The 13,581-nt window shown below is 40.2% G+C and overlaps 1 protein-coding gene across 1 annotated transcript; it reads left to right on the forward strand.

Annotated features, from left to right (window-relative positions):
* Positions 1 to 3,384: 3,384 nt before the first annotated feature.
* Positions 3,385 to 4,314, forward strand: LOC141147486 (olfactory receptor 1f45-like). Its single transcript, XM_073634721.1, has one exon. It carries the CDS (start codon positions 3,385 to 3,387, stop codon positions 4,312 to 4,314), a length of 930 nt encoding a protein of 309 aa, XP_073490822.1.
* Positions 4,315 to 13,581: the final 9,267 nt, after the last annotated feature.

The raw sequence follows: 13,581 nt of genomic DNA on the forward strand, positions 1-13,581 counted from the left end.
AAAATGTTGAAAAAAAAACTTGTTTTTCTTTAGTTTCTGTTTGTGTAATTTTTCTTCATAAATGTTGACAAAAATTTATACTTCTACGTTTCTTTGGTAAGAAAATAACCCACATCGGTGCATATTATTAGGTCTGTGTGAAAGTTATAGAGTCTATAAGCTATGCTACGTATCACTGAAAATTCATCACACCTGATGTACTGACAGCAGATCTCATTTCTTGAAACCCTAACATGCCAGGACGGTACAAATACCCCCCAACTGACCACTTTTAGGAAAGTAGACAGGTCAAGGTATATAGTAAGAGGCACGGCAAGTTTTTTGAAGATGTCATTTTTTCCCACAATTTTTATTGGTAAAATAAATAAAAAATTAGTAAATAGATACCAAGCATGTCATGCTTTAAAATTTTGCACGCTTGTAAAATGGCACCAAACTTTGGTATTTAAGAACCTCCATAGCTGATGCTTTATAAGCCTTTACAGGTTATCTGTTTAGAGTTACAGAGGAGGTCTGGTGCTAGAATTATTGCTCTCGCTCTGACGTTCGTGGCAAAACCTCACATTTGTGGTTCGATCACTGTTTATGTATGTGTACGGGACAAACATTTGTGTTCGCTTTTGCATGTGAGCTTGGGGGGATGGGGGGGAGCGTTAAAGTGGTTTATTTATTTATTGATGGGACAGTGGTACATTGTGACAGATGTTTTTGTTCACTTGTACACTGTGACAGATGTTAATGATCCACAAGGTTCACCAACAAATGTTGCAATGGAACATTATCACAGATGTTTTTTGTGCACTGATACACTGTGACAGATGTTAATGTGACACAGCTACACTGCAGTATACGTCAGAACTGTATAAAAGTAAATTGAACATATTTAGGAACCTGCCCATTCCATTGTTATTGATTACTTGGTCTGATCACAATAACAATAAATATCTCAAATTATTAATAAAATTCATAAAAATGCGTAATGGATGATGTAGAATATGGAAAAGGCTCAGAAGTTCACATTAATAAATGTTTATGTTCTATTAAATCCTTTTTTTTTTTTTTAGTGAAGCAGACATGACTGTGTGTGAAATTATAATACTTATTTTTATTACAATTCTGTACAGAATATTCATTGATAAAAAATTAAAAATTCATGACATCTATTTTATTTGTTTTATATATATATATATATATATATATATGTCTTGGTGGGCATGATCCTTCACAGTCCAGGGAACGGGGTCTTCTCCAGTACAACCTCCTCCTGAATCCTCACATTATCTCTCCTCTCTTAGTGAATTTATTTGGTTCTGATGGGAAAACACACTTATCATTCTCAATTCATTTTGCTTGGCCTGTCAGGCCTCAGATATTCTCAGATCCCGGTATTTCTGCTGAACCTCCTCATCAGTGCAGCCACATTGGCCGGGAATCTTCTCATTATTTTACTGCTGACCTCAGAGTCCCACCGGAACACCCCCATGTACTTTTTCTTGGGAAATCTCTCAGATTAGACGAGAATGAAGAATGAATCTGATGTACTGTTGGAGGTCCGGTGTCATCAGAGGAAATGTTCTGTAACTGAAACTCATCCAAATATTGGATACCATGAATGATGTCATTAAAGAGTTGAGAAATAAGAGCTCCATAGATGAGATGAGGGGGTGACTTATCACTCTACAACTCGGAAGAATGGAGGCTGTTTAGTGCTATCACTAAAATCTCCCTTTTATTGATGATTGGATGAAATCTTCCCAGGCAGATCTGTCTGTCTATAGGACATCACCACCCGATGACATGGCTCCCCAAATTATCACTGACTGACTGTGGAAACTTCACACTGGACCTCATGGTCCCAGAGTCTGGAGGAAGTCACAGAATACACACAGTTGCATGAGGTCCAGTGTGAAGTTTCCACTGTCAGTGATGATTTGGGGAGCCGTGTCATCTGCTGGTGTTGTTCCTCTGTGTTTTATCAAGTCCAAAGTCAGCGCAGCCCTCTAGCAGGAAATTCTAGAGCACTTCATGCTTCCCTCTGCTGACCAGCTTTATGGAGATGCTGATTTCATTTTCCAGCAGGACTTGGCACCTCCCACACTGCCAAAACTACCAATACCTGGTCACATGATCATGGGATCACTGTTCTTGATTGCCTAGCAAACTCGTCTGACCTAAACCCCATAGAGAATCTGTGGAGTATTGTCAAGAGGAAGAAGAGAGACACCAGACCCAACAATGCAGATGAGCTGAAGGTTGCTATCAAAGCAAACTGGGCTTCCATAACACCTCAGCAGTGCCACAGGCTGATCGCTTTCATTCCACGCCGCATTGATGCCGTAATTCATGCAAAAGGAGCCCCGACCAAGTATTAAGTGCGTACTATACTGTACATGGACAGGCTTTTCACTAAGCCAACATTTCTGTTTTAAAAACTCCTTTTTGTTTATTGGTCTTATGTAATGTTCTAATTTTCTGAGATACTGAATTTTGGGTTTTCACTAGTTGTAAGCCATAATCATCAAAAGTAAAAGAATGAAATGCTTGACATATATCACTCTGTGTGTAATGAATATATATAATATATATGGGTTTCGCTTTTTCAATTGAATTATTGAAATAAATTAACTTTTTGATGATGTTCTAATTTTATGAGACGTACATGTAAGTATGTCATTAGAGAGAAATGTATAGAACAACCTCTAGAGAGACATTTCATTGATATAGGAAATTTGGTGTCCCAGATAAAATATACTCTTATATGTTCTATTCCCAAGTTAAAGAGAGGAGGTGATCGGGAATTGCTTCTAAAAAAGAGAGAGAGGTCTTCTGGATTCACCAACTAAATCCGTGATATCCATTGGGTTTGAATCATGAATTCGATTTGTACTTCTTTGTATAACATATTGATTTGCATGATTTATTTTTGGTTCTTTATATGGTAATTTGTGATTTTTATATTCATATAATCACCAGATATCTTTGTTCAATGAAGGTGGAAGTATGACAGCGGCCGCCAGCTTTTGCTTTCTGTTTTCTACTCATTGTTAGTTTGTTTCTCCTGACTTGTATCAATTATTGATGGAATAGATTGGAACATGTTATTCCCAGGCTTACAATCTTGCTGTTATATGTTCACTAAGAGATTATTGCCCAAAACTGTTGCCATTATGTATTACTAAATTTGAACTTATATTAACTATTTCTATGCTGCAACCCCTCATTTGAACTTTCTGCTTCTATATTGATCCTGGAGGGCAGGGCTCTGGTTCCTGACCTGCATCTTATTTAGCAGGTGCTGTTCACCTTTCCTCTATATAGTACAATGTCTTCCTGAATCCTCACATTATCGCTCCCTCTCTCCCTAAAGTGAACCATTTGGTTATGATGGGAAATCTGACTTCTCAGTCTGAATTCATTTTGCTTGGCCTGTCAGACCTCGGATATTCTCAGATCCCGGTATTCCTGCTGATCTTCCTCTTCAATGTGGCCACATTGGCCGTGAATCTTCTCATCATTTCCCTGGTGATCTCAGACTCTCACCTGCACACCCCAATGTACTTTTTCCTGGGAAATCTCTCAGTTTTAGACATCTTCAACTCCTCCATTTCCGTATTACATGTGTATTTTGACATCTTTACTGGAAACAGACTGATTTCATACCCATTTTGTATCTCTCAGGTCTTCTTCTTCTCCTGGTTTTGCAGCACTGAGTGCTTCATACTTGATATAATGTCCTATGATCGCTATGTTGCCATCTGCCATCCTTTGCATTATACAACCATGATAAACATTCCTCTGTGTGTTAAGGTTGCCTTCTTATTCTGGGTTCTCAGCTTTGCCTGTTGCTTGTTGCATACACTTTATTTGCTAAGACTGGCCTTCCCTGACCCCACCACCATCCCAAGCTTGTTCTGTGAATTATATGAACTGTTACAACTGTCATCTTCTGACACTTATCTCAATTACTTTCTTATATATTTTCAAGCTGCGTGTTTTTCAGTCCCTGGCGTTCTCGTCACTTTTCTTTCTTATGTCTACATTTTCAAAACCATCCTGAAAATTACAATGAAGGATGGAAGAGGGAAAGCTTACTCCACCTGCACTTCTCACCTCACGGTGGTCTTCATCTTTTATGGGGCTCTTTTTTTCAACTATTGTCAACCCAAAACTAAGATTTTTCTGGCAGGAAGATGGCTGGCTGTATTTTACACAGTTGTCACCCCTCTCCTAAATCCTATTATATACAGCCTGAGAAACAGGGACCTGATGGGAGCTCTTCAGAAAACTCTTTCCAGAATTGTCCCCACGCCATGAACTGTCTCGACCGTAGGACGTTAATGGACGTGCTTAGGTTGAAGTGTGTGGTGGAGATTTTGAATTTCATATTGATAACAAGGAGCTTCACGGGAACCATTGCAAGGATTCTCTACTTAAATTACCATGCCCCATTGAATATATATATGTATGCATGTATATGTTTTTACAGGACTTTATATAATTTGTGACATCCTGATGAGACATGGGCTCAGCATTGCAGGACTTATTTTTTCCTGTCTTGTGGAAACTGTTGGATGTCTTCAGGTGATAAATGATCCTTTTGTTTGGTAAAGAGCCTAAGTAGACTTTGTGTCACCACTAGGGGTCTTTTGACATCCTAATGTCAGAACTGGTTATGTTAGGATCTTACCTAGCAACTAAAAACATGGTACAGAGAGCTAATGCTTATGTGAGCAACTCTGGACCAATGACAAGGTCCCAGGGGGGTTGGAACCTGGAGTAGGGGCATGGGGGGGTATAAAACAGTACAGAGAGCTACCCCCACTCTCTTCGGCTCATGGTCTAGATCAGGGATAAGCAATTAGCGGACCTCCAGCTGCTGCAAAACTACAAGTCCCATCATGTCTCTGCCTCTGGGTGTCATGATTGTGGCTGTCAGAGTCTTGCTATGCCTCATGGGACTTGTAGTTCTGCAACAGCTGGAGGCCCGCTAATTGCATATCCCTGGTCTGGATGAAAGATGGTCACATAAGAATGTCTGTGTAAAATATTCTCTTACTTCTCTTTACTTTTTCCCTAACTTTTTCTATCGTAGGATTTTGCCTTAATATATTATTAATCTATTGATAGCATGTGTATGACCATTATAACAATATTCCTATTTGTATTACTTTGTATCATTAGTAACATCTTTGTTTTAAGGTTGTATCATTTATGTTATAGTTGCTAAGCTCGGATTAATACAAGTTTTTTTTTTTCTGTACAATAGTAAGTTTAAATTAATTAGATTGTTATCCTTTTCGCACAGTTATCATTCGTTCTTAATTTTTTGGTTATAGCTGTAACTGCGTGGGTTGCTTCTTATATAGACAAGGTTGTACTCACTTACTTGATGTATCATTAAGGGTGTAAGTGAGGTAGGTGCAAACATTGCCATGTCAAGTGGTTATACCGGAATCATGCCTGCAGCTACAGGCTTCATCCTGGTATCTTTATTTTCAGGCAGTGGTTCCCTTTTTTTGTAAAAGCCATCCTAGCAGCTGATTAGCCACTGGATTGCTTTTACAGGCAATGGGAAGGGATGCTCCTCTCTAACTGCTCACCCTTTTTCCTTGTGATCGGAGACCCTGGATATGCAATCTGGCGGTTTTTGACATTTTTACCATAGAGCTGGCCATAGTCCAGACATATTTTTCTGGAAAGCAGTGATCATTGTTTTTTTAATTTTTTTTTTTTAATCTCATTTTTTTCAGAGTAGAGGAGAGATCTGGGGTCTTATAGACCCCTGGCGTCTCAATAAAGAGGACCTGTCATGCTTTATTTCTATCACAAGGGATGTTTACAATTCTTGTGATAGGAATAACAGTCATCAAAAAAAATACTGTAAATAAATAAGTAAAAGGACAGTGTGAACAAGTTTTGCCCGCATATGTAAACGGTGTTTGCACCACACATGTGAGGTATCCCCACAAACCTTTTAGCGAGAGCAATAATTCTAGCACCATTGAAAGTAGGATAGTTGCACGCTATTATGCAGGGAAATATTTAAACCTGAAATTGCTGCTGCTGACACTTATGTGCTCCCACAGAAAAACAGTAAATAAAATAAAAATGAGACAGCTCTGCATAAGTGAAAAACACACAAAAGTAAAAACAAATCAAAACTAATGTGCAATATAAGTGTTCAAAACAAAAGTCCAATAATATAAAGTGATAGTTTCTTCCGCTGACATGTGGGGAAATGTGAAGTGTTTCTTTACTTCAAACAACCTCCATATGCATAGTGCCCTTGCCACCACATGCAATGCTCGCTTACAAGACCCTGCTAGGGGTCAAACATGCCTTTGCACTCTGTGCAACTCTCCCTTCAGGAAATCCTCACTGGTCCTTGGTAACCTCTTTTGGACTCTCAAGAAATAAGTAATGATCTATATCTGATAAGGGTTCCTTCCACTGTGCTACTTCAGACTTGAATCCCGTGTAATCCACATTAGTTGCTGGTAGTTTCAACAATACATGGAAAAAACAGAAAGGGCCTCCAATAGTGCAGTATCCGAAGGATTGAAAAATAAACCTCTCTACCCCAGCTAATATACCACTCACATTAAAAAAAATAAATAAAAGCATTGATAATACATCAGAAAGGTCTCACTCAGTTGCGACAAGATTCCACCGCCAGGCTCCACCTCTACTAGTTTCACCACCTCACACATGGCTTCATCTGGAGGAATGAGCCAAGCGGTTATGGTGGGGTCAATTTATAGCAAAGTTTGAAACAAGAGAATCTGGATGCCGCACACCGGATATAGTTGAAAATTCTTCTTTATTGAAAAACTTGGATCATCAAAAATACAGGACAATCAGGCAGATGGTACAGACACAGACACCATTATCTGTTAGCTATGAGTAAGCACTCAAATTAGAGTGCGAAACGCGTCAGCTGTGTCTGTAACATCTGCCTGATTGTCCTGTATTTTTGATGATCCAAGTTTTTCAATAAAGGAGAATTTACAACTATATCCGGTGTGCGGCATCCAGATTCTCTTGTTTCAAACTTTGCTTCAATTTGCATTTAGCAAGCACCTGGGACTCCCCTCCTCTGAAGGATTTACCAAATACACACCTGGAAGCAGGTCTACCTGAGCGGTGAATCACCTTCCCGGGGTCAATTTATATTATACAAAAGTACACATTGTGTCAACAGGACACAGTGGGGGTCATCTACTATAGTGCCACAGCGCCAATTAGCACTAATTACCACAAATTAAATGGTATTCACTATAGCGCTGGTGAGAAAATACCCCCAAAATTTAATTTACTAGTTCCTTGAAACCAAATAGCGCCCAAACCCTTACTCTCCTAAAACCTGGAGAATTGCACATGGAAATAATGTTTAGAACATGATATAATTGCCTAAATAGTACTGAAATATGCGGTATATTATTTAAAGATATTCTGCTTTTAAACTGTGTGAAAAAGTGATTTCTACACTGAAATATCTTTAAAAGCCTGAGAAGAGATACATTCCCCGTTTCTGTACAATTAGGTGCCAACACAACTGAGCATGCTCAGACCTGCAAATAGCTCTCATTTTAGCTCCAGTGTCTTTTTTACAAGGTGCTATAGTAGATACAAAAATGAGCGCTGAGTTAAAGAACATTTTTTTGGAAGTGATAATCGGCGCTTTTATAGTCCAATGTAAGTTTGAGCCATTGATTCTAATGGTACAATTGTAACTTTCACAAATAAATCCTTTTAATGTTGAGATGAAATGTATCTTTCGCTGAAATAAATTTCCCTTTGCAACATTGTTGCTAATACTTCAAATATTTTGTTTGTAAGAATGCTAGAATGTGAAATGTTTTGGTAAAATATTTTTTTCTCTTTCACTTTCACTTGTTGCTCTCCATCTCACAACTAGGGATAAGCTTCGAGTTCGACTCGAACATTGGCTGTTCACAAATTCGCTGAATAGCGAACAATTTGGGGTGTTTGCAGCAAATTTGAATACTGCAGAACACCCTTTAAAAGTCTATGGGAGAAATGAAAAGTGCTAATTTTAAAGGCTTATATGCAAGTTATTGTCATAAAAAAGTGTTTGGGGACCCGGGTCCTGCCCCAGGGGACATGTATCAATGCAAAAAAAAGTTTTAAAAACAGCCGTTTTTTTGGGAGCAGTGATTTTAATAATGCTTAAAGTGAAACAATAAAAGTGTAATATCCCTTTAAATTTCGTACCTGGGGGGTGTCTATAGTATGCCTGTGAAGGGGCGAATGTTTTCTGTGTTTAGAACAGTCTGACAGCAAAATGACATTTCAAAGGAAAAAAAGTCATTTAAAACTACTATTAATGAATTGCCGGTCTGACAATACACATAGAAGTTTATTGATAAAAACGGCATGGGAATTCCCCACAGGGGAACCCCGAACCAAAATTAAAAAAAAAAATGACGTGGGGGTCCCCCTAAATTCCATACCAGGCCCTTCAGGTCTGGTATGGATATTAAGGGGAACCCCGGCCAAAATTTAAAAAAAAATGATGTGGGTGGTCCCCCTAAATTCCATACCAGGCCCTTCAGGTCTGGTATGGATATTTGGGGAACCCTGCACCAAATTAAAAAAAAAACGGCGTGGGGTCCCCCCAAATATCCATACCAGACCCTTATCCGAGCACGCAACCTGGCAGGCTGCAGGAAAAGAGGGGGGACAAGAGAGCACCCCCCTGAACCATACCAGGCCACATGCCCTCAACATTGGGAGGGTGCTTTGGGGTAACCCCCCCAAAACACCTCGTCCCCATGTTGATGAGGACAAAGGCCTCATCCCCACAACCCTGGCCGGTGGTTGTGGGGGTCTGCGGGCGGGGGGTCTTATCAGAATCTGGAAGCCCCCTTTAACAAGGGGACCCCCAGATCCTGGCCCTCCCCCCTGTGTGAAATGGTAAGGGGGTACCCCTACCATTTCACTAAAAAACTGTCAAAAATGTTAAAAATGACAAGAGACAGTTTTTGACAATTCATTTATTTAAATGCTTCTTCTTTCTTCTTCTTCGGGGACCCGTCAAGTCACCGTGCATCAGAGGGTGGCGGGGTCACCGGGTGGCCCCACCCCCCGTTATTTAAGAACCGTCAGAAGAGGAGTAGCGTCACACAGCGGGAGCCTCCCTCCATGCCAGCATGGATGCGGAGCGGCCCGAGGAGAAGATGAAGAGAAGAAGATGAAGAGAAGAGCGGGAGCCTCCCTCCATGCCATGGATGCAGAGCGGTCCAAGGAGAAGAAGATAAGAAGACGCTGCGGAGGAGATGCTGGACGAGAACACCGGAGAAAGAACCAGAAGAACCAGCAGAAGAAGAAGATGGAGGAAGAAACCGAAGGAAGATAGAAGATAGAAGAAAGAAGATAGAAGATAGAAGAAAGAAGAAGCATTTAAATAAAGGAATTGTCAAAAACTGTCTCTTGTCATGTTTAACATTTTTGACAGTTTTTTAGTGAAATGGTAGGGGTACCCCCTTACCATTTCACACAGGGGGGAGGGCCGGGATCTGGGGGTCCCCTTGTTAAAGGGGGCTTCCAGATTCCGATAAGCCCCCTGCCCGCAGACCCCCACAACCACCGGCCAGGGTTGTGGGGATGAGGCCCTTGTCCTCATCAACATGGGGACAAGGTGTTTTGGGGGGCTACCCCAAAGCACCCTCCCAATGTTGAGGGCATGTGGCCTGGTACGGTTCAGGAGGGGGGGCGCTCTCTCGTCCCCCCTCTTTTCCTGCGGCCTGCCAGGTTGCGTGCTCGGATAAGGGTCTGGTATGGATTTTTGGGGGGACCCCACGCTGTTTTTTTTTTTATTTTGGTGCGGGGTTCCCCTTAATATCCATACCAGACCTGAAGGGCCTGGTATGGAATTTAGGGAGACCCCCCTACGTAATTTTGTAAAAAATTTTGGCCGGGGTTTCCTTTAATATCCGTAGCAGACCTGAAGGGCCTGGTATGGAATTTAGGGGGACCCCCACGTCATTTTTTTAAAAATCTTGGTTCGGGGTTCCCCTGTGGGGAATTCCCATGCCGTTTTTTTATTAATGAACTTTTATGTGTATTGTCGGACCGGCAATTCATTAATAGCCACGAGTAGTTTTAAATTACTTTTTTTCCTTTGAAATGTCCTTTTGCTGTCAGACTGTTCTAAACACGGGAAACATGCGCCCCTTTACAGGCATACTATAGATACCCCCCAGGTACGAAATTTAAAGGGATATTACACTTTTAATGTTTCACTATAAGCATTACTAAAATCACTGCTCCCGAAAAAACGGCCGTTTTTAAAACTTTTTTTTGCATTGATCCATGTCCCCTGGGGCAGGACCCAGGTCCCCAAACACTTTTTATGACAATAACTTGCATATAAGCCTTTAAAATTAGCACTTTTGATTATTAATGTTCGTGTCCCATAGACTTTAACGGTGTTCGTGTGTTCGAACAAATTTTTTGCCTGTTTGCATGTTCTGGTGCGAACCGAACAGGGGGGTGTTCGGCTCATCCCTACTCACAACAATCTTTACCCAAACTCACACAGGTGTCTTTACAATCCACAAACAATACCATTGCTGATTTAAAATGAGTCTCAATTTTTTGTTCATTTTATTATTTCCAAATAACCATAATTTGAGCCCAAAAAATGTGATATGTGTACCAACATCAGAAATCAAAATGTAATTCCGAAAAATTTTAGGGTAATATCACTATTCTACACTCACCCACAAAGAGCCACCAAATATCACAGAATAAATCAAGAAGAATAACTCTTGAGTAATGTAATTCCATCACCTGTATATCCAAAGAAATGCATATTTATGTGTATTTGTATTAAATTGGGGTTTTTGTCTTAATGATTGAAGCATCCAAAAAAATGTAACAACATAACAAATGATTTAAATTGTTTCAGGATCTATTTCATTTTTTTATTGCGTTAACATTTTTCATTGCTATAACAAATGCACTACATAGGAAATGGATACATATTGCAATAAATACAGTAAGGTGTAAAAGTGAAATAAGATGATGATTCCTAGTTTGGGTTGGATGGAGTTGGATCCATCAGGATCTCTGAATTGAAACTTAATGAATAAATCTGATAATAATTTTGTTCAATTCCTTATGTTCTGATTTGGACATTCTGATTGATTCACCTCCATCCAACCCAAACAGTGCAACAGTAATCTCCCAAAATAACGAATTAACACATTAAAATGAATATAGCAAATCTTCTGAAATACAAATCGATTTGGAACAATGAATACTGTATACAAAACAAATTCAAACATATGAATTGAATTCTGAAAACAAATGATTCTAACATAACAAATATAATGAAACAAAATTATTAACTAAATTAAAGAAAATTCATTCTTGTTTTTTTCTTATTATTTACAATCAATAAATCTTTGTTTCACTTTTTTGAGTAATTATCATGATCAGGATGTGGTGTTGGAACATATTAATTATCCCAACCATTCCATTCTTACTTTATAATTATGTTTTAGATCTACTCCTTTATTGAGTTGTTGTTGTTCAGTAGTTTAATCGTGCCCAACTCTTTGTGACCTCATGGACCATAGCACGCCAGGCTTTTCTGTCCTCCACTGCCTCCCGGAGCTTGTTTAACTTCATATTCATTGTTTTGATGACGCTATCTATCCATTTTGTTTTCTATTGTCCTCCTCTCCTTTTTCCTTCCATGTGTCCGAGCATCAGGGTCTTTTCCAATGAGTCTTCTCTTCGCATTAGGTGGCCAAAGTATTCGAGTTTCAGCTTCAGGATCTGTCCTTCCAGTAAATATTCAGGGTTGATTTCCTTAAAGGAGAAGTCCAGCCTGAGGTTGTTTGGATGGGCTTCTCCTAAGGGTCACAGGAATGCAATTCGTTTTTCGGTCTGAAGTCCGCTCTCTACTGACGTCACTAAAATCAGTCCAGGCACCACGTCATCCCGACTCTGGGAATCTGGATCCGCCAGGTGCCTAGACTGATGGCCGTCTCAGCCTCTCAGCGAGCCGCTCCCCTCCATAGCTCAGCACTCCAGTGAGCGTGCAAGAGCAGAGCAGGAGAGCTGCTGACTGACAGGCAGCAGTTCCCTGCTCGGGGACCTGTGAGAACCGAGTCATCGGTGATGTTCGGTGGCTCGGTTCTCAGTGCAGAGGCGGCGGGGGACAGATGCAGCATCCACCTAGGTAAGTATAATTATGGGAAAAAAAATCCCATACTTCTCTTTTAAGGATTGATTGGTTTGGTCTGTCAGGAACCATGAAATCAGACCGAGACAGAAGTACAGTTAAATCACACTTGTTTAATAATAAAAGTAAAAAAAACAAACGTAGTCAAAACATAGCCAAAGTTCAGTAACTGGAACAGATAGTCAGCCAAGCCAGAAGTCAGGGATCAACATAGTGGAACAGCAAGAAGGATCTGGAGCAAGAAAGGATGTCAGCAAAGCAAGTCTTTAAACAGAAATGCAGGCGATAGGTTCTGTGATGTTGACCAAGGCCTGGAGAAAGGCTCAAAAGAATAACTGAGAAAGAAGCAAGGGGGATTGAAATCAGCCCCCCACCAAATTTGGCAACTCATCCCAAAACTGACATTTTTTTTGCTCAGTTTCCATTGTCCTACCTGCATGTGTTTTCTTGATCAGTGCAGGACAGACTTTATGGGGGAAATAAAATAAAATAATAAAGATTATGAACAAAGTAAATATATAAACAAATGTTTAAAAAAATGAAAACACATAAAATAAAATTGTGATGGTGAATACAAAAATGTTACTTTGGGAATGCACAAGCCATGAAACGGGGGAGCTGTTTTTACCAGTTTTTCACCATATATTTGTGTGATTCAGTGGGCACTATTCTCCGATTATAACCGAAGCAGTCCTGAGCCTCTTCTTTTTCCATAACCACATAGCAGAACGATGTGAAGAAGAGACATACAGTATGAAAACAAATATGAAAAAAAAAACAAAACACAGTAAGTAAAAAAATAAAATGGATGTGAATCTGCCACTATGAGGTGACCCAGGACAAGAAAATGTCCACCCGATTATACAGGGGAGGGAGGGGTTGCAGTGCAAAGAGCTTGGACAAAGTTGGGCTCACGCTTATTGTAATATATAAATATTACTAAATATAATATTATTAATAAATACATAAAATCTTTTTGCAGCTCCAGATGGGCTCTCTCAGACACCACACAGGCTCCAGGGTAAGCCAGAAGCTTCAGAATGTCCTGTGGAAAATCTTGCCAGTGTGTCCAGTGTGGAAAACCAATCCTCATTTCTGTGAGGGGCCACACCAGCCCTTGACCTAATGTAGTCAGCAATTATGTGGTTCAGGAGCTGACCATGAAAGGCTGCCTGCAGCTGGGCTTGGCTGACGTGGTTTAAAAAAAAGCAAGGACCAGAGGCTTGAAAATATATTGGCCACCGGGGGGATCCTGGCACCTTCAGGAAATGCAACAAAAAAGTTCTTATGCAGCACCTTCTCAGTGCAGCATTTTGGGCTCCCGCTGGGATGGAGGCAGTAGATTGGCCATTCTACCCTTAAAT

Source organism: Aquarana catesbeiana, linkage group LG06 (assembly GCF_042186555.1).
Source record: "Aquarana catesbeiana isolate 2022-GZ linkage group LG06, ASM4218655v1, whole genome shotgun sequence".
Classification (NCBI taxonomy): domain Eukaryota; kingdom Metazoa; phylum Chordata; class Amphibia; order Anura; family Ranidae; genus Aquarana; species Aquarana catesbeiana.

Excerpts from the sequence above, each read along its gene's own strand:
- LOC141147486 (XM_073634721.1), top strand. The coding sequence starts at position 3,385 with ATGGGAAATCTGACTTCTCAGTCTGAATTCATTTTGCTTGGCCTGTCA.